At 40.6% G+C, this 25,021-nt stretch overlaps 2 protein-coding genes across 2 annotated transcripts in view; one reads left to right on the forward strand and one right to left on the reverse strand.

Moving 5' to 3' along the window:
- Positions 1–6,302, forward strand: part of PELI1 (pellino E3 ubiquitin protein ligase 1) — a 53,741-nt gene extending 47,439 nt beyond the window's left edge. The window contains exons 4-7 of the mRNA XM_043917667.1: positions 320–421; positions 2,985–3,182; positions 3,270–3,458; positions 3,855–6,302. Of these exons, the coding sequence (XP_043773602.1) occupies positions 320–421; positions 2,985–3,182; positions 3,270–3,458; positions 3,855–4,421 (1,056 nt within the window). The 3' untranslated portion in view covers positions 4,422–6,302. The remainder of the gene's footprint in view (positions 1–319; positions 422–2,984; positions 3,183–3,269; positions 3,459–3,854) is intronic.
- A 16,619-nt stretch (positions 6,303–22,921) lies between these two features.
- LOC122703408 (alcohol dehydrogenase class-3-like) lies at positions 22,922–24,585 on the reverse strand. Its single transcript, XM_043917668.1, is given in 2 exon segments — positions 22,922–24,140; positions 24,143–24,585. Coding segments are annotated over 2 exon segments (1,119 nt in total). The 5' UTR covers positions 24,528–24,585; the 3' UTR covers positions 22,922–23,406.
- Positions 24,586–25,021: the final 436 nt, after the last annotated feature.

The raw sequence follows: 25,021 nt of genomic DNA on the forward strand, positions 1-25,021 counted from the left end.
TGACTTACCCTTGAAAGCAGTATGGTGGTATTTTTTTTTTAAACTTTTGTTTTATGTTGGAGTACATATACTCCAATACAAAGTGATAGTGTTGGGTGTGCAACAGTGTGATTCAGTTATGCATTTATATGTATCTCTTCTTTCTCAAATTCTTTTTCCAATTACGTTGTTATAGTATAATGAGCACAGCTCCTTTTTTTTTTTTTTTTTTTTTTTTGAAAAAAAGGTTATTATCTATTATGGTTATCTATTGTGAAAAGATTATCTGTTTAGACTGAGGTACCTGCTAATTTTTGCTATTAATCTTTTTTTTTCTTAGGCAATAAGCAATAAGGACCAGCATAGCATATCATACACCTTGTCTCGAGCGCAGACAGTAGTGGTTGAATATACTCATGACAGCAACACTGATATGTTTCAGGTATTATAACATCTAAACTTTTTTTCTTAAAGAACAAAAAAAAGTTAAAAACCTGTTGTAATTGACTTTCGCTGTGGTCAGCTTAAAGGTTATCATACTTAATGCATTTCATTAAAATAGATGTTGATTTCTAAACCCCGTGTATAGAAGTCCACATAGCATGGGTAAGAGATGGGCTCTGACATCAGAATTTCTGGTAAACATTACTTAGCCACTCTCTGCATCAGTTTCCTCCTATAAAGTGAGATAATAGAACTTCCTTCAGATGACTATTAGGAAGCTTAAATGTGTTAGTCCCTCTGAAGTACTCAGAACTGTGCCAGGTACCCGGTAAACACTTAGCTACTAGTATTGGTAGCTGTAAAAATAATTATCATCTATTATTATCCAAAAAAGAAACCAAGGGATATTTTATACACATTGATGATCTTTTTTGCTATTACTTCTCACTTCCCTCTCTAGGCAACTAAAAGTACAGTTTCTAATTATTCATGAATATCATATATGTGAAGTCAAACTTTCTTCTCAGCACATATTTGGTCAAAGCTAATGGTATAGTAAGTTTTTATTTCTCTCATTCTTGGTACCAATCCAGTACTGATGGTTTTATAAATCGATGATAGAAAAGCCAAACCTTAAAGACATAAGCAAGATTCTTGATTAAGAGAGACATCGTCTCTCTTAATACTGGGTTTTTGTAAAGCCTTGGGCTTTTTTGAAACAAATTTAAATAGGATATAAAGTGCCTAAAAATGTTGTTCTTATGATTATTGTCCCAGTGACTTTTCAGTTTTCTTAACTTTATGAGATAAAATGAAGATGAAAAGGCCTGGAGGTGTCTTTGCTGTAGTCAGTAACAAAAATGTTTCTTTAAAGTCACTGTACACTCAACCCTCTTAATGGAATGCTGAATTTTTTAGAATAGTGGAAATATTTTTAGTTCCAAAGGTTTAAGACCATTTTCTTTAGATACCGTATTCTTAGAAATAAAGAAAAGGAACATCCAAATGTTACATTTTTTTAATCAATAAATTTCCCCCTAAAACTATCCAGACTAAATAAGGACTTTGTACTTAGTGGCAGGGTAAAAACACTAGAGTTTTATCTGAAAGTGTGTTGATAAAAGGAATTCTTAAAGCTCAACTATGCAAAGAACAACTTAAGAGTCATCATCTTTGTAAAGGGTCAGTAGTTTTTCTCAATAACAATTTTCTTTATTTTTTATGATACTACTTGTTCAGTGTTATTTATTTTTGGCTGTGCTGGGTCTTCACTGCTGCCGGCAAGCCTTCTCTAGTTGCAGTGAGCGTGGGCACCTCTGTTGCAGTGAGCGGGCTTCTCATTGTGGTGGCTTCTCTTGTTACAGAGCACAGGCTCCAGGCTCATGGGCTTCAGTAGTTATAGTGCTTGGACCTAGTTGTCCCATGACATGTGGGATCCTCTCAGACCAATGATCAGACCTGGGTCCCCTGCATTTGTAGGCGGGTTCTTAACCACTGAACCACCAGGGAAGTCCTGTGATACTACTTTATAACAAATATATTAATGAACTGATTTCTAAATGTTTAATACCCTGTGATAATTGTCACTTTCGCCATCTCTTCCACCGATTTCATTTTTTCAACTTTCATCTTTCAAAATGAAATTAATTAATTTACTAGCTAGTACATTTGAAGATGTTTTTACTTCACTGACACCTCATCCAGCAGAAGAACTCTGTTCAAGGAAACTTGTCTCTCTGAAATATGGCCAAGAACCAGGAAGAAAACAGAAAAAACATTTAGGCATATAAAATAAATGCCACAGAGTCCATGTACTGAAATTCCTTTTCTCTACTCCCTAGAGAATCCCTTAGGCCATCACCAAGAACCTTTTGAAATACTTTTCCTTGAAGTTTGGTTATCTGATTTCTCAACCCATAGCAGAATTAAGAGTAGCTAGTTCAAGGAGGAATATGCTGCAGAGACATGTATACCCATCAGCAAGAAATGAGAGTTGACAGCCTGACAAAAAAGACAGGAGAAAATCTGTGAAGTAGACGTTAAGACCTCAGAGCATGGCTTTGTAACATTTTAACATAGGGATCAGTGTTCTTCTACACCTTTATAGCACCCAAAGACATCACTGCACTTCAGCTTAATATAAACAGTATTCATAGTGTAATGTCCTGGAGTCATCACAGAAGATTTGCTTTTATGTTCATTATGTTCTGTTAAGGAAACTAGAGTAATATGTGGTAGACATTTTTCTATCCCAAGGGGTTAAAATTAAAATCTGCAGCCACTTAGAAATCTCAGCCATCCTAAACTCTTCATTCCCTGAGGGTTTCCTATATTCTGGGTTCTAAGTTCCTACTTAATTCTGTGCTCTAAGTGATTACTACATCAGAGGAAATCTGACAGATTGGTTTTCAAGGGTATAGATACCTCCAGAGTTAAATGTGATAAGTTTGAGCTTGAGAAATTTCAGAAGCTTGATGATTTCGCCTTATTGTTTGTGCCTTTGAGTGAATTTTCCGCTGTGTTCCTTTCGATAGGTTTATAGATACTTCTTTTTCTCTTAGATTGGCCGGTCGACTGAAAGTCCCATTGATTTTGTAGTAACTGACACAGTTCCTGGAAGTCAAAGTAATTCTGATACACAGTCAGTGCAGAGCACCATCTCAAGATTTGCCTGTAGAATCATATGTGAACGGAATCCCCCCTTTACAGCACGGATTTATGCTGCAGGGTTTGACTCATCAAAAAACATCTTTCTTGGGGTAAAAAGCTTTTTTCCTAAATGTTGCCTTTTACAACCGCTTCTGTTTCCCAGTTTACAAGTAAATAGAAGCTCTTTATTCTACTAGGAGAAGGCTGCCAAATGGAAGACATCAGATGGACAGATGGATGGCCTCACCACTAATGGCGTTCTTGTCATGCATCCACGCAATGGGTTCACGGAAGACTCCAAACCTGGCATATGGAGAGAAATATCAGTGTGTGGAAATGTGTTCAGCCTGCGTGAAACCAGATCAGCTCAGCAGAGAGGGAAAATGGTGAGTACTAAGACATAAACTTCTTACTTAATTACAGTAGACTTCATAGGGTGAGTAAGCTTTCCCAATTTAAACAATACTCTGTGTATTTTCTACTTGTATCTGTATATCTTTGACCAACATATTTACCAAATTGGAAATATTAAGCTGACTGATTATTAGTCAGATGGTTTAATCATAAATTGTCTTTACTATAACTCTGAAAAGATGTGTTACTGTTCAATATTTTATCCTTGATTTTGAAACCTATATTTTTCATGACTGCCATTCAAGTTTCTTCAATAAACAACCAGAGGAAATCTCGATTCTTGAGTAAGAAGCTTGTAAGACCAAAACTCTGAAGTAAAAATCCAAAACTCCATGGTGAATGTGTGTTTTTTGATTCGTTTCCTCTAGGTGGAAATTGAAACCAATCAGTTACAAGATGGCTCATTAATTGATCTCTGTGGCGCAACGTTGCTGTGGCGTACTGCAGAAGGCCTTTCCCACACTCCTACCGTGAAGCATTTAGAAGCTTTAAGACAGGAAATCAATGCAGCGCGACCTCAGTGCCCTGTAGGGTTCAACACACTAGCATTTCCCAGCATGAAGAGAAAAGATGTTGTTGATGAAAAACAACCATGGGTATATCTAAACTGCGGCCATGTGCATGGCTATCATAACTGGGGAAACAAAGAAGAACGTGATGGAAAAGATCGTGAATGTCCTATGTGTAGGTCTGTTGGTCCCTATGTCCCTCTGTGGCTTGGATGTGAAGCTGGATTTTATGTGGACGCCGGCCCTCCAACCCATGCGTTTAGCCCATGTGGGCATGTGTGTTCAGAAAAGACAACTGCCTATTGGTCCCAGATCCCGCTTCCTCACGGTACTCACACTTTTCATGCTGCCTGTCCCTTCTGTGCACATCAGTTGGCTGGTGAACAAGGCTACATCAGACTTATTTTCCAAGGACCTCTAGACTAACAGACAGTTGTCCTGCGGGACTACATTAAACATTTATAAGCTAAGTGATCTGGGCTTTCCAACCTGTTGTCCATGTCACAGTTTTTCTGCTCTGGTCGTTTGCATTAAGATGAAGAATTTTTTTAAACATTTGTAATAAATAGTAGCAATTTCTGAGCAAAAATCTGGGAAACTCAAGCAAAGGGATTTTCGAAAGTACCAGACTTCTGATTTCTGAGTTTTGAAAATATATTTTGAGGAGAAAAAGACATAGTCTAATTTGATGCCTTCCTTTTAGTGTTTTTGAATCACCCATCCTCAGTGTTGAAAAATTGTTTTGTATAACTGAGGGTACTGTTGGTTCAAACTATGTTAGTTTACAGTTTGTTGCAAAATTGTAAAATACAGCAACATGTATATTAACTTTTTTTCTATTTATCTTTATTATAGAAAATATCTTAGAATGTTCCCGATAGAGTAGCATGGTGACGATAGTCTCACACTCCTGGTGGGAATGGTAGTTTAGCAAGCGTAGCTCAAGGATTTGCAGAGTTAGGAAGAAGGACAGGAGAGACTCTCTCCCCACCCCATCTAAATATGAAATTTGGTAAATTAGAATGCTTTGTAAAAACAAATTCATATTAATTATCATTATGTAAGAGGTGTTTGTTTTTAACCACATTAAAGATAATCGGGAAAGAATTTTTTCCTTAATGTTTCTTCCGAGTATAGTACTATAACAAAAGCTTAATGCTAAGAAACATTTTATATGCTCCTTTGAAAATGCAATTTAATCTAGATTATCTATTTTTCTCCCACAGTAACTAATCTGTTTTTAGTATCAGCAGCATTTGGCAAGTTTATTTTTTAATATAAACTGTGGTTCATCTGTTCACTGTTTCTAGAAAAAAATCATTCCCATGAGAAAAAGCATAAATTAACAAGAAAGGAGAGTGACTTGATTTGCTTTTAGAAAAAGAATGCTGAATTAACTATCCTGTATTTGGACTTATTCAGGTGTTAAGAAACGTAAAAAGATTTGAAGGGTTGAGTGACAACAGTGCTCTTTTGTTGTTTTTTTTTTAAATCTTAACAGACCAGCCTTAACTGTGGGTTTGAATCCTAAAAGGACATTTGCCACAGTGTGACTCAAGGAAACACTTGGTTGGCAGGTGAGCACCAGTGACAGCCAGTTGGAGGGACATACTTGCATGGTTAGTTTATTCTCTTAACTCCTGTAAGTTCTTTGCTTTCAGAAGGAAGAAAACATTTTCTCTCCCCTTCCCCCACCCGCCGGTTTTTTGTTTGTTTGTTTATAATACCCACAAGGAAAGGATAGACAGCTGCACTACATCAAACCCTTTGTGACACTTGTAAAAATCAGTACACTTTTAGGTTAGACAGAATCATTTTTTTAATCTTTTGATTTGTTTTCCTTTAGTTCAAAAAGCTGTATTATACTTAATTGACTCTAGCAAGATTTTGTATGTGGTAGCATAGCTTTAATTTATCCTGTTATGATACTGTTCTGAATTTTCTTTTGGTTTTTAAAAAACAAAACCTGTTGCTTAGAAGCCATGAACTATATTACTTTACTTCAACTTGTCAAAATTTCCTTGTTTTAAAAAAATGATCATTTGGGTTCACTCAGGAAATGCATGTCAGGAAACTTGTATTATAAGTTGACTAGTTGTGATGTACCAGTAACTGCTGTTACTCCTTTTTCAAAGATATACAATTGATTTTGAAGTTTTCTGGATTGTCACATGCTTTGTGACTAATGCAAGGAAATCAAGTCCTGTGTTGTATTTGTTCTAGTCATTTCTATTCAGGCTATATATTGTAGCTAATTTTTATTTGCAATTAATTTATTCAAACTAAGTAAATACTTTTCAAAATAGATACTTGAATTTGTTTCTGTGAGTTCATTTTTCCATAACTTAGAATGGGAAACCAGAAGTGAAAACTTGTGGACAAAACGAATCCACACTCCAAAAATATTCACTTGAAATAGATGAGGAGTTTGCATGTGATGTAACTCTTTATTCTCTTAGGAAAGTATCTCTTCCCTGTTAATAAAGGAACTTCTTTAGTGGTTGAGTAAATGCGGCCATTTTCTAAGTTAAACCCTGCTAAAGAGATAGCTCTTAGTAAGTTGCATAACTAGACTGTTTGTTTAAGCAGTGCCTCAGTAATCAGAAAAGGTTCATGTTCTTCCTGAGCTGTCTGAACTTCCTCCTATTGGGAAAAATCTGGTTCACTTTCTATCAAATTAAAGTTATGAAAACTTAGATAATTTAAGTCATCAGTCATATGTTTTTCTGTTCAAGCATCTTAATTGTTCAAGCAGTTTAATTATTAGACATTTTGCCAATGACTAATGGAATACTTTTACTTACTCAGTTGTATTAAGGGAATGTCAGTATTCTGACCAAAAAGAAAAAAGTTGTGTTTAGGTCTCCTAAATGCCTTCTCAAGAAAGATAGTCTGAATGGCTCAATTCTTTTATCAGAGTGATCTTAATATCTAAATCTGTGTTTGATTAAGATTAAATCTTAACCTGTGTCTGACTCTTTGCAATGCCGGGGACTGTAGCCCATCAGGCACCCTCTGTTCTTGGGATTTCTGGGCAAGATTACTAGAGTGGGTTGCCATTTCCTTCTCCAGGTTATCTTGCCGACCGAGGGCTTGAACCCACGCCTCTGAGTCTCCTGCATTGCAGGGGTTTCTTTACTGCTGAGCCAGCGGGGCATGTGTTAGTCACTCAGTCATGTCCAACTCTGCAACCCCGTGGACTATAGCCCACCAGGCTCCTCTGTCCATGGGATTCTCCAGACAAGAATACTGGAGTGGGTTGCCATTCCCTTCTCCAGGGGATCATCCCACCCCAGAAATTGAATCTGAGTCTCCTACATTGCAGGCAGATAGATTCTTTACCTTTTGGGCCACCAGGGAAGCCCTCCTTAATCCATAAAAGGAATTAAATTTCCCCTTTATCTAAAATGCAAGACAGGGTGAATATCTAGAAAGAGGCGTTCTTTAGCAGATTATCTTCTTAAAGCTGTGATTGCTTACTTTCATCATATAAAAATCTTCTAGTACTTGTGAGACAGGATAGAAATAAAGACTCATGTAAACATAGAATCACATCTAACATGAGTACTCCCATTCCACTCTTCCTTCAGAAGAGTGCCCCAGAAACCATGTGTGATGTATGACCTTCTGACACATAGACTGAGGGCACGCATGTAAGTCCATCCATAATTAAATGTATAAAATAAATGTAATTTATTTTTTAAACTTCATAAAATAAATGTAACATGTTGGCCCCTCATCCCAAATGATCATCTTAAGTTAACTGAAGGGTCTGTGATCCTTCGTTTGGTTTTTATGTTCTAACCATTAACCCTGTAGCAAATCGGATCCCTTAAACACTACATAGCCCAACTGTATTATTCTATCTCCCACTTTCAGAATTGCCCCTGTACAAGCATACTCTACAGCCATGCCCTCAGAATTTTCCTCCCACATTCTCATAACAGATATTTGAATATCCACTGTGCACCAGGCCCTATTCTAAACACTGGGTGATATACCAGGGAAAGACAAAAACCAAAACCCTGCCTTCATGGGGTTTGTGTTTTAGTGAGAAAGATGGAAATGAACAAGATAATGTAAAATTACAGTATGATAGATAGCAGTGCTGAAGGGACAAATAATGCAGAAAAGGGAGATACAGATGTCATGTGTGATTGTGTGAGTGTGTGGAGTGTTTACAGTATTAAGTAGGAGGGCAAGAACTCCACTGGAAAGTTAATATTTGAGTTAAGATCTGAAGGAAGTGGCTACTTAGGAGAAGAGCATTTAGGCAGAAGGAACACCGATTGTGAGGCTCCTGACGCAGGAGCATGCTTGAAGTTATTCTGTAACAGGCAAGAGGCCAGTGTGACCATATGGGTAAGAACGGGGAGAAGAGGAACAGGTTAGATCCAGGAAATAAAGCAACAGAGGAGGAGTGAGGCCTGGGGATGAACTAGATCTTGGAGTGCCTCCTGAGACTTCTGGCTTTTATTCTGAATAAGACGGGGGCTCATGGGAGGATTTTGATCAGGGGAATAACATGCTCACACTTAGCTTTTAATAGGATTCAAGTAGACTGAAGTGGAGCAGGGAGACCAGTTAGGAGACTGTTGCAGTAATCCTGGGGGGAAATGATGGTGACTTAGGTCAAAGTGGACTCAGTGGAGCTGGTTTGAAAAGTAACCAGAATCTGGGTATATTTTGAAGGCAGAGCTAACAATATTTGCTGGCAGGTCAGATAAGGGATATGAAAGAGCGAATAGGAGTCAAGGACAACTTGGTTTAATTAGCCTGAGTAACTGCTAGAAGGATTAAATTGTTGGTTAGTGAAGTAGAGAACAGTTTGTGTGGGAGGGTGTACTGGTTGTGGAACTTAGTCTGGGACATTCAATGGAGGCTTCTCTTAAACAAGATATTTATTGAAACCATCTCTGCTTTGGCTTTTAAACTACTGTCAGAGCTCCTAATTATCATGATCAGTGACCCCCATGCATCCCATGCTAGCTTAGAAACAAAAAAGTATTCCTCCTGGTTAAGGGCCAGCTTCCTTTCATTAAAACAGAGAGTGGGGGTACCTCTGTCTTTGCTTTGGCTGCCCTCAGAGGAAATGCAGTTCTATTTTCAACCACAGTAGCTTCCTTTAGCCAGCATGTTCTGATACAGTTCTTCTCCCTTATTCATATATACCTTTGTCCTTAGCACTAGCCTTTTTTTTTTTTTTAAAGGTTCTCAGTTTTATTGAAGCTTAATATTTTGCTGCTTCAAATCCTTCCGGGCACCGGCAGAGCACATTGGTGTTTGTTTTTTAATTTGAATATTTAAATGTTAACAGAAAACAAAGTATGCTTGAACCTATTTTATAAGTCCAGATTTTAATATCCAACTTCCCTTAAGGAAATGTGTCTGTATTTGATAATATTGTCAGAAACTGCAGTAAAGAAGATAAAAAGTTTTTTTAGTAATCATTGTGAAATATTATGTCCAAACATCCTGTTAGATGCTATGTTGGAAACACTGGTTTGTTTAGAGTGATGTTAGATTGTAGCCCAGCTATGTATGTTAAACTACAGCTTGAAATCTCCTCACAGCTAACATTTGAGCATTTGCTGTGCCTAGCACTGTTCTAAATGCATCGTTCTAAGTATCTTATTGATGTTGTTTAAAACTCAAAACAACCTTAGGAGGTAGGAACTATCGTCTTTTTTTTTTTTTAATTTTATTGGAGTATAGTTGATTTACACTGTTGTATTTCTGCTGTACAACAAAATGAATCAGTTATATATATATAATATATATATACACACATATCCACTCATATATATCCACTCTTTTTTTAGCTTCTTTCCCCACAAAAGTCATTACAGAGTATTGAGTAGAGCTCCCTGTTCTATACAGTAGGGACTTATTAGTTAGCTGTTTTATACATAATACTGTGTATATGTCAGTCCCAGTCTCCCAATTTCTCTTTCTCCCCCCTTACCCCTGTAACCATAAGTTCGTTTTCCACATCTGTGTATCTCCATTTTTACAGTAGAAACTAGGTACAACAGTGTCTTGTAATTTGCCCGAGTCACATGTCTTATAACTAGAGGAGTCAAAATTTCAAACTTGAAAGTCTTGCTCCATACCTATGTACACACCCACCACATTTTGCTGTCCACTTCCCCCTTTTAATCGTTAAGCAATTTTTCGAAAATGATTTAAGATGGCTTATAAAAATTAACTAAGGATATTAAACGTCAATGGTAAAAATTTTTAGAAGAACAAAAGTGGAAGAATTTGGTATTAGTAACAGAATAAGAGAACTAGCAGTGTCATGAGTACATGAATAGTTTTAATGAAGGCCTGTAAACTTGCTGAAGGTGAGTCACAAATTGATTTAGTGCAAAGATGTTCAGTAGGCTATTCAATAAGGGGTATTATGATCCATGCAGCTGCCTGGAAGGTAACAACATATCCACTGCTGTAAAACCTTGTCACCATTTCTGGTTCTGCAACCCGAGAAATTCACATTCAGGAAGTAGTGCCATTCCTTCATATAAGTAGATTCATGCAGTATTTGTCTTTCTGTGACTTGCGTACTTCATTTAGCATAATGTCCTGAAGGTTCATCCATGTTGTAGCATATTGCAGGATTTCCTTCCTTTTTTAAGGCTTAATAGTATTCCAGTGTGTATGCATGTGTATGTATGTATCCATTTATCTGTTGGATATATAGGTGTTCCACTTACTTGTGAATAGTGCTGCAGTGAACAAGGGAGTGCCAATATCTCTTCAAGATTCTGATTTCAGTTCCTTTTGATAAGTACTCAGAAATGGGATTACTGGATCATAGGATCGTTTTGCTTTCCATAATGGTTGCACCATTGTACATTCCCACCTAGAGTGGGCAAGGGTTCTAGTTTCTCCACCTTCTTGTTAATACTTTCTCATCTTTCATTTTTGATAATAGCAACCTGACAGGTGTGAAATGACATATCATTGTGGTTTTGATTTGCATTTCCCTGATGATTAGTGAGAGTGAACATTTTTTCCTATACTTGCTGGCCATCTGTATGTCGTCTTTAGAGAAATATCTATTAAAAGTGCTTAGCCCATTTTCTGATCAGGCTATTAGTTTATTTTACTACTGAGTTATAAGAGTTTCTTATCCACATGGTTTGCAGATATTTTCTCTTATACCATAGGTTGCTTTTCCATTCTGTTGTTTCCTTTGATGTGTAGAAGCTTCTTAGTTTGGTGTGTCCCACTTGTGTACTTTTGTTCTTGTTGCCTGTGGTTTTAGTGTCATATCTGCTGCTTCTCCACTTTAATGATGGAACACATTGAAAAAATTCTTTCCCAGGTTAATAAAGAACTGTCATGATGCCTGGCATATGTAGACGGTCAAAAACTATTTCTTACATAATTACATAAAACTGGTAGAACTCTTAACTGTTAAAGTGTCCAAACAGTCTGAGTAGGAGCATTTACAGAAGCAATCAAAAGAATAAATGTTACAGAAGCTATTTACTTAATCAGAAAATGTGTTTTCTTTGGCTGAAAAGACAAAAATGGAAAAGGTGGAGGTACTGGAAAAAGTGACAGTTACTAGAATGTTGACAAGGCAGCAAGGAGAAAACCCATGGATGGTGTCAAAAGAGAACAAAAAGAATTATCCTGGAGAAAGAGAAGTACCAATTATAGCCCCACAGTATGCCTTCCATAAATTCAAGATTTTGTGCCTTTTTTGATTAGTGAAGGCACATAAGACAGCTAAGATTGAACGGGAAAATTAAGACCTGCATGCCAGCCTTTGAATTTCCTAAAGTTGTGCTTTATCATATTGTTGTATAACTATTAATAAAAAATATAGAATATAAACTAGAAGGGATCTTGGCAATTAAGTTACATGTGAGAAATCATGGCCTGGTTAGTAGCTACCGGTTGATAAAATCTGGTACTAGAACTTCGATGCCCTGTGCCCCCTAATACTCTTGATTATCATGAACTTGATGCACTAAGATTTAGTTAAATCCCCATGTTTTGTTTGTTGAGGTAGAAATAAATACATTGTACTTAAATCATTTTTATTTTTGAATTTAAAGTGTCAGCAGAGTTAAAACATCAACTCTCATTGTCATGTAAACAATGGTTCCCGAAAGTAGAGGGTAGTCAGTTTCTGAATTCTTTTCATTAAAAGTCTACCTAGTTCTTTATATCTGTGTCTCTTTTGCTGTCTCACATATAGGGTCATTGTTACCGTCTTTCTAAATTCCATATATATGCGTTAATATACTGTGTTGGTGTTTTTCTTTCTGACTGACTTCACTCTGTATAATAGGCTCCAGTTTCATCCACCTCATTAGAACTGATTCAAATGCATTCTTTTTAATAGCTGCGTAATATTCCATTGTGTATATGTACCACAGCTTGCTTATCCATTCGTCTGCTGATAGACATCTAGGTTACTTCCATGTCCTAGCTATGGCAGATTCATGTCAGTGTATGGCAAAAACCACTACAATATTATAAAGTAATTAGCCTCCAATTAAAATAAATGAATAAATTGGGGGGAAAAAAGGCTACCTGGTTTGAAATGACAGACAGAAAAGAAAAAGAGTTGTTCAGTAGTTTCACTTACAGCCCTTTGGTCTCTACATGAATTATTCGACCAACAAGAGTGCTCACTGAGTGACGAGGCACTTACTTTACTTTCCTGTTCATTGTGAGGTTAGAATAGTTGTTTTGAATACCGCATCTCTGCAGGAATGCAACACATTCAGATACCCTTCATTTTCAGTAGGCTCCTTGGTCAGTTGACCTTTGGAAAATAAATTATTTGAAGTAATGATTGTGATGTCACTTTATTGTCAATTCAGAATTTTTCTTAGTCCACAGTGTAACTGAATAATAATATCAACCTAAACCCCAAGTCCCAAGTGCTCATAAAGTTGTCTGAATCTTGTATCATGAGGGCAGATCTTCAGGTGGAGAGAAAGGAGTTAAATTGGGCTAGATGTAAGAGAAGATATTTCCATAGAAAGGCCATCAGAGACCTATTTAGCTGGTAGGAGCTCCCAATGCAGGGATGGGCTCTGGTGGCAGCTGAAAGGGTCATGGGAGGAATTGTCTGCTGTGAATCTTGGTAACGTTAGTTTCTCAAAGTAATTCCCTCCAAAGTTGAGTTTATATTAGGATTTGGAATGGGAAGTTAGAGAACTTGTGGCCCCCACCAGGGAACCATAGTAATTATCTGAATATCCAGGTATGGAACTTATAGGCAAGAATCATAACATCCAAAGACAGGCAGTTGCTTGTATTCTCCCTACCTCGCAATCAACTTCTCTCTCTCTCCCTCTCTTCTCCCCACTGTGTGTGCATGCTAAGTCGCTTCAGTCATGTCTTACTCTTTGTGACCCTATGGACTGTAGCCAGCCAAGCTCCTCTGTCCACGGGAATTCTCCAGGCAAGAATACTGGGGGCTCACATTCCAAACATGCACTCCCAATTTTGGTTAAGTATAGGTTCTCATGATTACTTGTTTAAAGAAACAATGTTCACTTGAGTGTGTTAATTCTAACAAGTTTGTTAGTGTAATTTGTATATTATTTACACTGAATGAATGCAGATGTTAATTATGTTTTTGATTGATTTTATTCAAAGAACTGAACTGTGGCAAGAAGCCCTGAGTCAGGTGTACTATGCCATGTTGGTATTTAGTTGTAGAGATAATGTAATGAAACTGTGAAGTGATGTGGTGTGATTTGTGGTGTGATGAAAGTCAAAGATACTACTCTTGGGATGTGGCCTTTCGAAGAGAAGCACTAAAAGACCGATTACTGCTTTGCTACATGTTACAGGATTTTTTTTAAGCTTCAAAGTTAACAATTAAGAGTTTGTTTGAAGGTGCTTTTATGGTTTCGTCATTGCTACTGACTTCAAATATGGCCATATTTATTTACCAAAATGTTTTAATTCCTCTTTAAGTACAAAAGAGCCATTGAAAATGTCTGGGTGGAATTTCACAAAAACAGAATTCTTCAGACAAGGCATGAGTCCAAGCCTTAATCTAGTCTGGCCTCGGATACCAGTCCTTAGATGTTCCTTTATCAGAGTCAGTAACAATGGGCAGTTATTCATTGTAAATAAAATAGAGCCTAAGAGTGAGGGGAGTGAGAAAATATCAGGATATACAGTCCCCCTTTAGAGAGGATCTAGTTATACTAAAACCAGCATTTCCTGTAATTTTGTAACATACTTTTATGTTTAACTCCTTGACTGTGTCTGTCATGAATCTTATTACCTGATATCCTATGGGAACAGGAAAATCCAACCCTTTGGCATCAGTTAATACTCATTCTACCTTAGTTCCTTAGGACTTTGGTGCTGGTCCTATGTGGGGAGCTAGACTTGTAAGAGCAGATGGTCCCAGACTAATAAATTATGGTCTCTTCAGTTGGGGAGTTCAGTAGCTTCTTTGATACACAACAAAGGCAAAGAACCTTAAATGAATTATTAAGCTATCTTCAGTCTAAGGACCTTTTTAGTCATTCCATGGCTAATGGAAATGATATTCCAAATTATTCATAGCTGAAACACCTCTGAAAGTTTGGGGGACAGTATAGTTTGGAGAACAGTTCAGAGCAATGACCCAACATGTCAGATTCCCTAAAAACAATTTCCAAAGAACTGTCTCTATGGGCCTGTGTTGGAATTTAATTACATGTTGACCTCTGTCACTAGTTTAAACATCTTTTTGATCTGCAAACATGTTTGGTTGTAATGGGAATTCAAACAGAAAATCTATCTTAACCTTCTGACGCATTCCTTCATTATGAATTACACCTGCTTACCAAGGAGATAGACTATCAAATGGGAGAAACATGATGGAAAGAATTGATATAACATGTGGGTTTGGGTGGACTCCGGGAGTTGGTGATGGACAGGGAGGCCTGGCGTGCTGTGGTTCATGGGGTCACAAAAGAGTCGGACACGACTGAGCAACTGAACCAAAGTTTAAATTTTCAGCCTGAGAATATTACATTAATATAACTTTTGTCATTTTCATTTGCTCCTTATGGCTGACATTTTGAGCTACCAGTTAGCCTTCTGGGTTCCCAAATACCCCTGGTCTGATTTCTAAGTACACTTGTAACCACAGGACCCAGCATTTACTAAAGAAGGTGTCCACAACAGCAAGAAGCTACCTCATTGAGTGAGGACATTTCCAGAAAATCCGTTTCATGACTTTTTGTTTGTTTCTCTTTTATGTGGAAAGGTCTTTACTTGGAGAACTTGATATAAGTAAACAATATGGAGTCTTAGACGGTGACAGCTTCCTCTTCCTGATTGGCAAGAATACACTGACTTTAAGGCCCTCTTTCATTTGCTTCTGTTTACATGGTTCCTTTCCAGCCAGCACAGCATTTCTGAAATGCCAGCATTTGCTTTGTGCTTTCTGGTGGTGTATCTAAGCAAACTAAGCTTATATGGGTACCAACAAGGTAATGCCTTGCTTTTGTGAAACTCCAGAAGACTGGTTCTCTAAATGAAATCACAGATTGTGGAGTTGGTGTGATATTTGATCTAAAATTTGATCTCCTTTCTGGACCAATTATTTTTTTCATAGAGAAAAACCCATTCTGTGACCAGCAAACAGGTACCAGGGGCCAACATATACTGGAATGAATGGATAAGAAAGAGTAAGTAGTGTAATGCATCATGATCAATATGATTAGAAAAATAGCTCAGAGCAAAATTCTTTTCGACGTCTTCAAAGAGTGATGTGGTTTGGACCTGTATGGCTGAGACAGAAGCTATTTATCTGATTTCATGCTGTTTCTTTAAAGCTAGAGGGCCTTTGGCAACAGGGTAAAGGCTACCCTCTTGAGTGGAAGTCTGTGCAAGAGAATAAAATACTTGCAGGAGACAAAGTTTTGATCCTTCATAAAACTTGAAGAGGGGAAGAGTAAGGATGTCTTGCATAGTCAGCCTTCAGTGAAATATTCATTGAATATTTGAGCAAAACTGGATCCTTCATGAAAGATGAAGGGTCATTTTTAATTTTCCAGCAACCTTGGGATCATAAGACAGGAGAGAGGAATTTCACTCTTGAGTGGAGCAGGAGAGTAATGAGGGTCTTTGCTGACGGTTGTGATGTACCTTTGTCTCTCTCCTTGTTCTGTGGGAGTCCTGGGGAAACCTCAGAGAAGTCTGTTGACAACTTACATTGGAAAGCAAGAGCTGATTTTAATTTGGTCTTTTTCTCTGCATGAACATCAGAATTTACAGTGCTCTGTTAAACTCAGTGACTTAAAAAAAACAAAACTGGAGAGAGGGATTCTTTCATTTCACTCACCATAAGAGCTGTTGTTCCACTGAATACCTTCTAATTGCCTGACTAGTCAGACATGTTTATCCACTGGGGAGGAAAGCGTGTCTTGAATACCAAATCCCTACTTTGGGTTCCTTTAGTCAACAGAAATATATTGAGCATCTAGTATGTGAGAGGCACTGAAGATATAAAGATGAATCAAATTGACGTGGTCCCTACCCTCAGAATGATAAAAATCTAATAGAAGGGAGCAAGGAAGCAGGGATTCCCTAGTAGCTGAGCTGGGAAAGAATCCACCTGCAATGCAGGAGACCCTGGTTCAATTCTTGGGTTGGGAAGATTCCCTGGAGAAGTGATAGACTACACACTCCAGTATTTTCAGGCTTCCTTTGTGGCTCAGCTGGTAAAGAATCCACCTGCAGTGTGGGAGACCTGGTTCAATCCCTGTGTTGGGAAAATCCCCTGGAGAAAGGAAAGGCTACCCACTCCAGTATTCTGGCCTGGAAAATTCCATGGACTGTACAGTCCGTGGGGTCACAAAGAATGGGACACAACTGAGCAACTTTCACTTTTCAAGTTAGCAATTACACTATGTGTAAGTACTAGGACAGAAATAATGCTCTTTTAAGAGCACATAGGAGGGGCACCTAACCAGACCTGGGAGGTCAGAGAAGACCGACCTGAAGGAACAGGGAGGCAGCCAAGGATAGGTAGGGGTGGAAGGTGGGGGCAGTGGGAAGAGGATTCCCAGCAAGGGACCAGCTTGTGCAGAGGCTGAGCACCAATAGAGAGCAGTGCATATTTGAGGAACGGAAATTAAATTGGCTGAGTGGCGAGTGGGCTTCACAGGTGACTCAGTGATTAAAGAACCAACCTGTCAATGTGGGGAAGATAGGTTTGATCCCAAGAGTCAGGAAGATCCCCTGGAGAAGGAAATGGCAACCCACTCCAGTATTCTTGCCTGGGAAATTCCACGGGCAGAGGAGCTTGGTGAGCTGCAGCAGATGGGGTGGGAAAGAGTCGGACACGACTTAGCAACTAGACAAAGTGGAGAGTTTTTAAAAAAGCAAGGGAGGAGGAAAAGATACAGGCAGGAGACTCATCAGACGGGGTTTTTGTAAGGAAAGCCAAGGCGTTCTTGAGCCTTATCCTGATAACCATAGGGAGACAAGGAATGACAAGATCAGATCTGCACTTTTGAAACATCACTCTCTGACTACTATGGAGAACAGGTATGCAAGCCTGGATGCTGAGAGTCAAAAAGTTGCAGGAGAGCCCAAGTGAGAGGTGATGGGGAACTGCACAGAGGAAGTAGCAGTGGGAATGGAGAGAGGTAGATGGATTCTAAATATTTAATGCATTTAAGAGTAAACTGGGGGAATTCCCTGGTGGTCCAGTGGTCCACTGCACTTCCACTGCCAGGGTCTGGTTTCAATCCCTGCTCTGGGAACTAAGAGCTCATGAACTGCAGACCATGACCTTCCCCTCCCAACCCCACCCCATACCAAATGTAAACTTGGTAGGACTTTGTGAGTCACCAGATTACACAGGAGTCATGACTCTGGCTCAGGCAACTAGATAGATGGCAGTTCATTCCCTGTATGGGATAACAGAAGAGCAGGTTTATAGGAAGAGGAGGAAGATGAATGTGATTTGAGATCACTGTTAACTATCCATGATGCTGTTCTGTTGGCACTTAAATGTATGAGTGTGAAACCCAAAGTAAAATCCACCTTGAAGATAGGAATTTGGAAATCATCAGCCTTAGGTCTTATAAGTAGCTGAGACATCCCAAGAAGCTGTGAACCATTCAGTTGGAACAGTGAGATTAAGAGGTAGAGTGGGAGAAGAGAAACCCATAGCAAAAAGAAAGAGATGTCAGAGGAAAAATATAGGAAACCAGAAGAGACCAGTGATGTGGAAGTCAAGAGAAGAGAATGTGGTTTAAAAGGGCTGGTTTACAGTGTGATGTTGTTCAGTTACTAAGTTGTGGCTGACTCTCTGTGACCCCATGGACTGTAGCCTTCCAGGCTCCCCTGTCCATGGGATTTCCCAGGCAAGAATACTGAAGTCGGGTGCCATGCCTTCCTCCAGAGGACCTTCCAGACCCAGGAATTGAACCCACATCTCCTGCATTGGCAGGTGAATTCTTAGCCACTGAGCCACCAGGAAAGCCGTTCCTGAGGAGCAAGTAAGTCAAGGGCTGAGAACTATTTATTGGATTTAGCTACAAGGAAGGTGTTTGTGACTTTGACAACTGCATTGTCATAGAGTGAGAGGAATAGAAGTCCTTCTCCAGAAGTTTGAGGAAATCTTGACGGTGAAGAAGTAGAGACCTGGAAAAGTCAAATAGTTTGGTTATGGAGGGGAGGAGATGGAAAAGGAGAAGCAAGGGTGGGAAGGGAGGAAGTAGGAAACGGGAGAAGTGTGAATGGGAGAGGAGGAGAGGGGATAAAACTGGACAGAGACACAAGGGTGAAGGAAAGATTTTTGTGTTTGCATGTTAGAGCTACTTAAGGATGTTTGAAGGCTGAAAGGAAGGAGCCAGTGGAGGATGGAAGATAATGGATAGAGTGTAGGATGTAGGAAATTTGATCCATAGCACATGGAAAGAATTAGCCTGAGACAAGCTAATTTCACTGTAACTGAAGGAAAGGGAAGAAAAAAATGGTGTGGATATAAACAATGTTCATTTCAGTTGCTCAGTCGTGTCTAACTCTTTGCGACCCCATGGACTGCATCATGCCAGGCTTCCCTGTCCATCACCAACTCCCGGAGCTTGCCCAAACTTGTCCATCGAGTCGGTGATGCCATCCAGCCATCTCATCCTCTGTCGTCCCCTTCTCCTCCTGCCTCAATCTTTCCCAGCATCAGGGTCTTTTCCAATGAGTCAGTTCTTCACATCAGGTGGCCAAAGTATTGGAGCTTCAGCATCAGTCCTTCCAATGATAAATAATGTTGGAGGTAGGCAATTGACAGGAGAAGTTCTATCTAATGATTTCTTACATCTTCCTTCTGAAATGAGAGGGGGAAGTGGGAGAAGGAAGAATGAAAATTTGAGGAGCATGAAGGAGGTTTGAAGTGGCTACTGGAGAGAATTAGAGACACTAGGCAGCACTGAGGGTAAGGGTGTAGAATATCCTAGATATTGGCAACAATCTGCTTAATCATGTAATTTGACCATCGGCATTTGAACCCCCAATATTGGTGTGGGGAGAAAGTTAGATGGATATGATATTGTTATGTAGTTATGTTGGTTCCAAGCGACAGAAAACCCAAATAACAGTTTCTTAAGCATAAAAGAGGGCTTCCCAGGTGGCGCTGGTGGTAAAGAACCCACCTGCCAATGCAGGAGATATAAGAGATGTGGGTTCAATCCAAGGATGCGGAAGATCCCCTGGAGAAGGGCATAGCAACCCACCCACTACAGTATTCTTGCTTGGAGAATCCCATGGGAGAGGAGCCTGGCAGGTTATAGTCCATAGGGTTGCAAAGACTTGGACATGACTGAAGTGACTTGGTATGCACACAAGCATGAAAGAAGTTGATTACCCTCTTATGTAAAAATCCAGGTAGACCAATGTGTCAAAAGTCAAAATTCCTTCTATCTCCTTACTTTGCCATCCTCAGCATTTAGCTTCCCCATCATGGTCTAATGTGGTTCCTCCATCTCCATCCATTTTGTTTGCATTGTAGCCAGCAAGATGAAAAGAAGGACCAGAAGGGCATATGCCACTTCTACCTAAATGCATTGACCACAGCTTGGTCCCATGTCACATCTAGCTGCAAGGAGGCTGAAACTTTTAGTCTCTATCATGGATGACCATGTGATCTGTTACATTTTAAATGAAAAATTTGAGTCTAGACCTTGGGAGATACTAAGACTCACTGGGTTTATCTGGGTAGGCACAACAGAACGGAGCTAGGAAGTAAATGAGACTGTCAAGAGGGATTTAAGTAGACAGAAGGGAGCCAATCAAGATAAGGAAGGAACTGAGTGATCTGGTCGTTTTTGTTCAGGTATCTATTCACCCTGGTATGGCTTCTGTACTTTAAAGGAAAATAAACTCCCAGGCTCAGGGGGATGTGGCTTGGTTCTGAAGCCAGTATTTCTTGACAGGGACACTATTGGCATTTGGGGCAGGCCAGTTCTTCATTGTACAGAGCTGTCCTGTACTTTGCAAGACATTCAAGGCTCCTAACTCCCACCCACTAAATGCCAGTGACCTCCTAGTCATAACAGCATGCCTCAACAATCTTTTTTTTTTTTTTTTTTAGTGGAGTGCAGTTTATTACACCGGCGGGTCCAAGGCAGAGTCTCCTCTTAGCCAAGGACCCCGACCTGCATTTGTGAAAATCTTTTATACCCCATGTGTACGTGTCCAAACCCACCACCCCAAATCCCTTGAGGCTTACAAAGGAAGGGTAAATACAATCACAATAACCCCATCATTCACATGTTATGTGTTCAAACAGTTAATAATCAATAAGCCCGCGGTTACATTCCAACCAGTTAATAACCGATAAGACTGTGATTACATTTCGATAGATACTGTCCGGAGGCAGGGGTGATTAGTGTCTGTTTTCTCTTCTTCAAGATTCCCCTGCCCAGAGGGGGGTCTTATCCTTCCATTGTCATTCCCACTGGCGCTAAGCACAGAGTTCAGAGTCCACTGGAGAGGTGGCCGAGCACGATCAGCACGGACAGGCCTGAGATGGAGTCCAGGCCCTATGAATTCCTTCTTCATTCCCCCCTCTTGATGCTCTTAGTTTCCATAACGAGCATCATTTATTGAGATATATTGTACCTTAGCCCTCCTGCCACCCACATGAGAGAATGCTATCAACCTCTGGGTTACAAAATTCACAAGGCATTGTAGGAAGCAGGGCCCACAAAGCAGTATGATCAAGATTACTATAACAACAGTTCATTAGACATGGCTTTCACTTGGTTTTGCATATCCTCCAAGGCAGTAGATACATCTTCAGACAGGTCAGGGATGTACACACCATTCGCCAAAGTCCCTCCTTGGGCTGCTGTGAGTATGTCTAATGCCATCCTATTTTGAATTACTGCCTTCCTCATCTGAATCTGTTCTTCGTTCAAAGCTTGAATGGCTTTAGTACTGTCTAAGAGGGCCTGTTTAATGAAATTAGTTAAGGCCTCTACCTTAACCATGATATCCGTTGTGCCTACAGAGGGTATAAACAAGGCAGCAAGATAGTCATACCATTGGAACACGGATCGTGTCCATCTTGCATGCAGATAAGGCAGGTTTACTGGAGGCTGGTGTAGGCTACGCTTAATTCTGCCATGGGCGAAAGCAAATCCTAATGTGCAATGCCCCACCCAGCCTACTGGTAACCATGGCCATAAGTTAAGCCCACAGAGCCACTGGGTCCCACTGGGGGCTACCCAGCGGATTCCAGGATTATATTTCCAGTCGGAACCGGGCCACTGAGCAGACTGATTGGGGTGATAGGTAACTTCCAAGATTTGTTTACTTTGTTCAGGGGACAAATAACAATTCTTTTGGGCCTAGGGGATGGTCTCCAAATCCAACTTTCTGTTCTTTTTGTTCCCAGCAAATAGTAGCAGAGGCAATCAACTGTCCTTTCTCAGGAGTCATCCAGAAATATTCATCCCAGACCTGGTAGTATTGCTCAAGGCACCGGGAGGCCTGTCCCCCTTTTGTAAGGGAGCCCTTTTCCTCTTTAATTCTCATATATGAGGTATAAGCCTTTGTTATCTCCGTAAGGCTGGTGTTCATGTTAAATGTAACCCTATGTCCCTGGCCCATTGATGGCTTCTTCTAACACCAGAGGGCAAAGAAAGGTTATGGTTGGTGAGAGAGAGGAAAGTTCCTTTCTGTTGTTAAAGTCCCCATAACGGAGTGACGATACCCACCAGGGGAGTCTGTCTATTACTGACAGGGGCATAGCCCCACATACCCAAGTTCAGAATTGCATTGGTGAGGCCGAGCAGCAGGAGTCGTTTACCCAGCTCCATCCTGTAGAGGGCTCGTCTGGGACCTCGTTTTCTTCTTCCTCCTCAGAATGATCTTGGTTTCCCGTGGGTCAGTGGGGTCCTTCTGGGTGGTCCACTCGGCGTCCACCGGGTCAGCCTGGTATGCCTTCTTCGCTCTGGTGTGATGGATCAAGGGACAATACCTGCAACTTTAACTGCAATAGGGGTAGTTAGAACAACATAAGGGCCCTTTCACCAAAGGGCTAGCAAATCATGTTTCCAATCTTTGACCCATACTTGGTCACCAAGTGTAAACTCATGAATCTGTTCCCCAAGGGGGAACGGCACCCTTTCTTGTACAAACTTAGTTACCCGATTTATTACCTTACCCAGTTCCATCTGCTGTGAAATCCTATCCCCCCTTACCTGAGGCAAATTTGTTGACACCTGTTTTATTATGGGAGGAGGCCTCCCATACACAATTTCGTGTGGAGAATAGCCTTGGGACTGTGGGGTCATCCTGAGTCTGAGCAGAGCCATCGGAAGCAAGTCCACTCAGGAGCAGTCAGTCTCTCTGATCCAGTTGGAGAGTCTCTTTAAGTGTCCGGTTGGTTCATTCCACCATCTCAGAACTCTGGGCCTCTTCTTTGTAGATCTGTGCCTTCTTCTTTGACACCCGGTAACCTGCTTCCATCAACAGTTGGAGCAGTGCATTTGTCCCTTTCCAGCATTTTTCCTTGGTCTGAGGCAGCCAGCAACAGGTCATCCCCGTATTGTAGGAGCCGACATCCATACTCTTCCGGATGGAATGAGTCCAGGTCAGAAGCCAAGGCTTCCCCAAAGATGGCTGGGAAGTTTTGTTTTTTTTTTTACAGGCATTCCTTTTATTACGTTAGAAATATTCCTTAATGAGCTAGCAATCATTTATGTGAAGAAGAGACCAGAAAACAGATTTATGACAGTATTAGACTTATCCTTGATTAGACATGTAGGAATTTACACACAAAACATTATTGCTTAGAGGAGGTTAATGAAGATCTAAGAAGCTGTGAACTTGATGGAACTCCTTTCTGCTTGTGTGGCTGCTCCAATCACACCCCAAGACTTAGTTACAAGGATGGAAAAATTCTCCTCTTTTGAACTTAAAGCTTTACAACAGTTCGGATACTCTTTCCTGCATGCATCAGATCAAAGGCTTCATTAATTTGGTCAAAAGGCAGACTGTGAGTCACAAACTCATCAACTTTTATCTTTTTGGACATATGTTCAGACACCAACTTTGGGACACTTTCTACACTCTTCCATCCTCCAAAGGCAGTGCCTTTCCACGTACGGCCCGTGACTAGCTGGAACGGACGAGTGGCGATTTCTTCACCAGAGGCAGCTACTCCCACTACCAGGCTGGTGCCCCAGGCTTTGTGGCAGGCCTCCAGCGCGGCTCTCATGACTTGCACATTACCAATACACTCACAGGAATAGTCGACCCCTCCATCAGTCATCTCAATGAGCACTTCCTGGATCGGTTTACTGAAGTCCTGGGGGTTAATACACTCAGAGGCCCCAAACTCCTTGGCTCTCGTGAATTTGTCCTTAGTGATGTCCACACCAATGATCCGGGTTGCACCGGCCACCTTACAGCCCAGGATAACTGCCAGTCCAACTCCTCCCAGGCCAAAGACAGCACACGTAGAGCCGGGCTCCACCATGGCAGCGTTCAAAGCAGCACCATAACCAGTTGAAATGCCACAACCCAGAAGGCATACTTTATCCAGAGGTGCTAAAGGATCAATTTTAGCAACAGAAATGTCAGCCACAACTGTGTATTCAGAAAACGTGCTGGTTCCCATGTAATGTAAAATTGTCTTTCCTTTACAAATCTGCTAGTGCCATCTGGCATTAATCCTTTTCCTTGAGTGACTCTTATCTTCTGGCAAAGGTTTGTTTTAGGATTCAGACAAAATTTGCATTCTCCACACTGGGGGATGTAAAGTGGGATGACAGTATCACCTGCCTTCAGCTTAGTAACTCCTTCACCAACACTCTCCACAATTCCAGCACCTTCATGTCCCAAGATCACTGGATAATTCCCTTCAGGATCAGCCCCACTCAGTGTATAGGCATCAGTGTGGCAGACTGCAATGGCAATAATCTTTATTCGAACTTCATGAGCCTTTGGGGGTGCCACCTCTACCTCCTCTATAGAAAGAGGCTTCCCAGCCTCCCAGGCAACTGCAGCCTTGCACTTGATAACCTGGTTCGCCATTTCCTCAGACTGCAGTCAGCGTGAAGCAGATGACTGGAAACAGCCCTGCAGGGTCGCGGATGTGCGGCTGGGAAGTTTTTAAACCCTTGTGGGGGAGTCCAGATGAGCTGTTGTTTGGTGCTCCCGACTGGATCTTCCCATTCAAAGGCAAAGATGGGCTGTGACGCTGGGGCGAGGCATATGCAGAAGAAGGCATCCTTGAGATCTAGGCAAGTGTAAACTTTAGTCCTCGGTGGGAGGAGGCTAAGTAAGGTATAGGGGTTTGGAACAGTGGGGTGTAAAGTCACAGTAGCCTGGTTGACTAGCCTTGTCCTGTCCTCCTTCCCTTTTGACTGGCAGGATTGGCGTATTCCAAGCTGACTGGCACTCTACTAGAATGCCTGCTTGTTTCAATCTATTGATGTGGGGCAGTATGCAGGTTCAGGCCTCCATCCATAGCGGGTACTGGCGCCCTCTAACCGGGATGGTGCCTGGTTTGAGTTCCATTATCACTG

The sequence above is a fragment of the Cervus elaphus genome, chromosome 11, assembly GCF_910594005.1.
Source record: "Cervus elaphus chromosome 11, mCerEla1.1, whole genome shotgun sequence".
In the NCBI taxonomy this organism is placed as follows: Eukaryota; Metazoa; Chordata; class Mammalia; order Artiodactyla; family Cervidae; genus Cervus; species Cervus elaphus.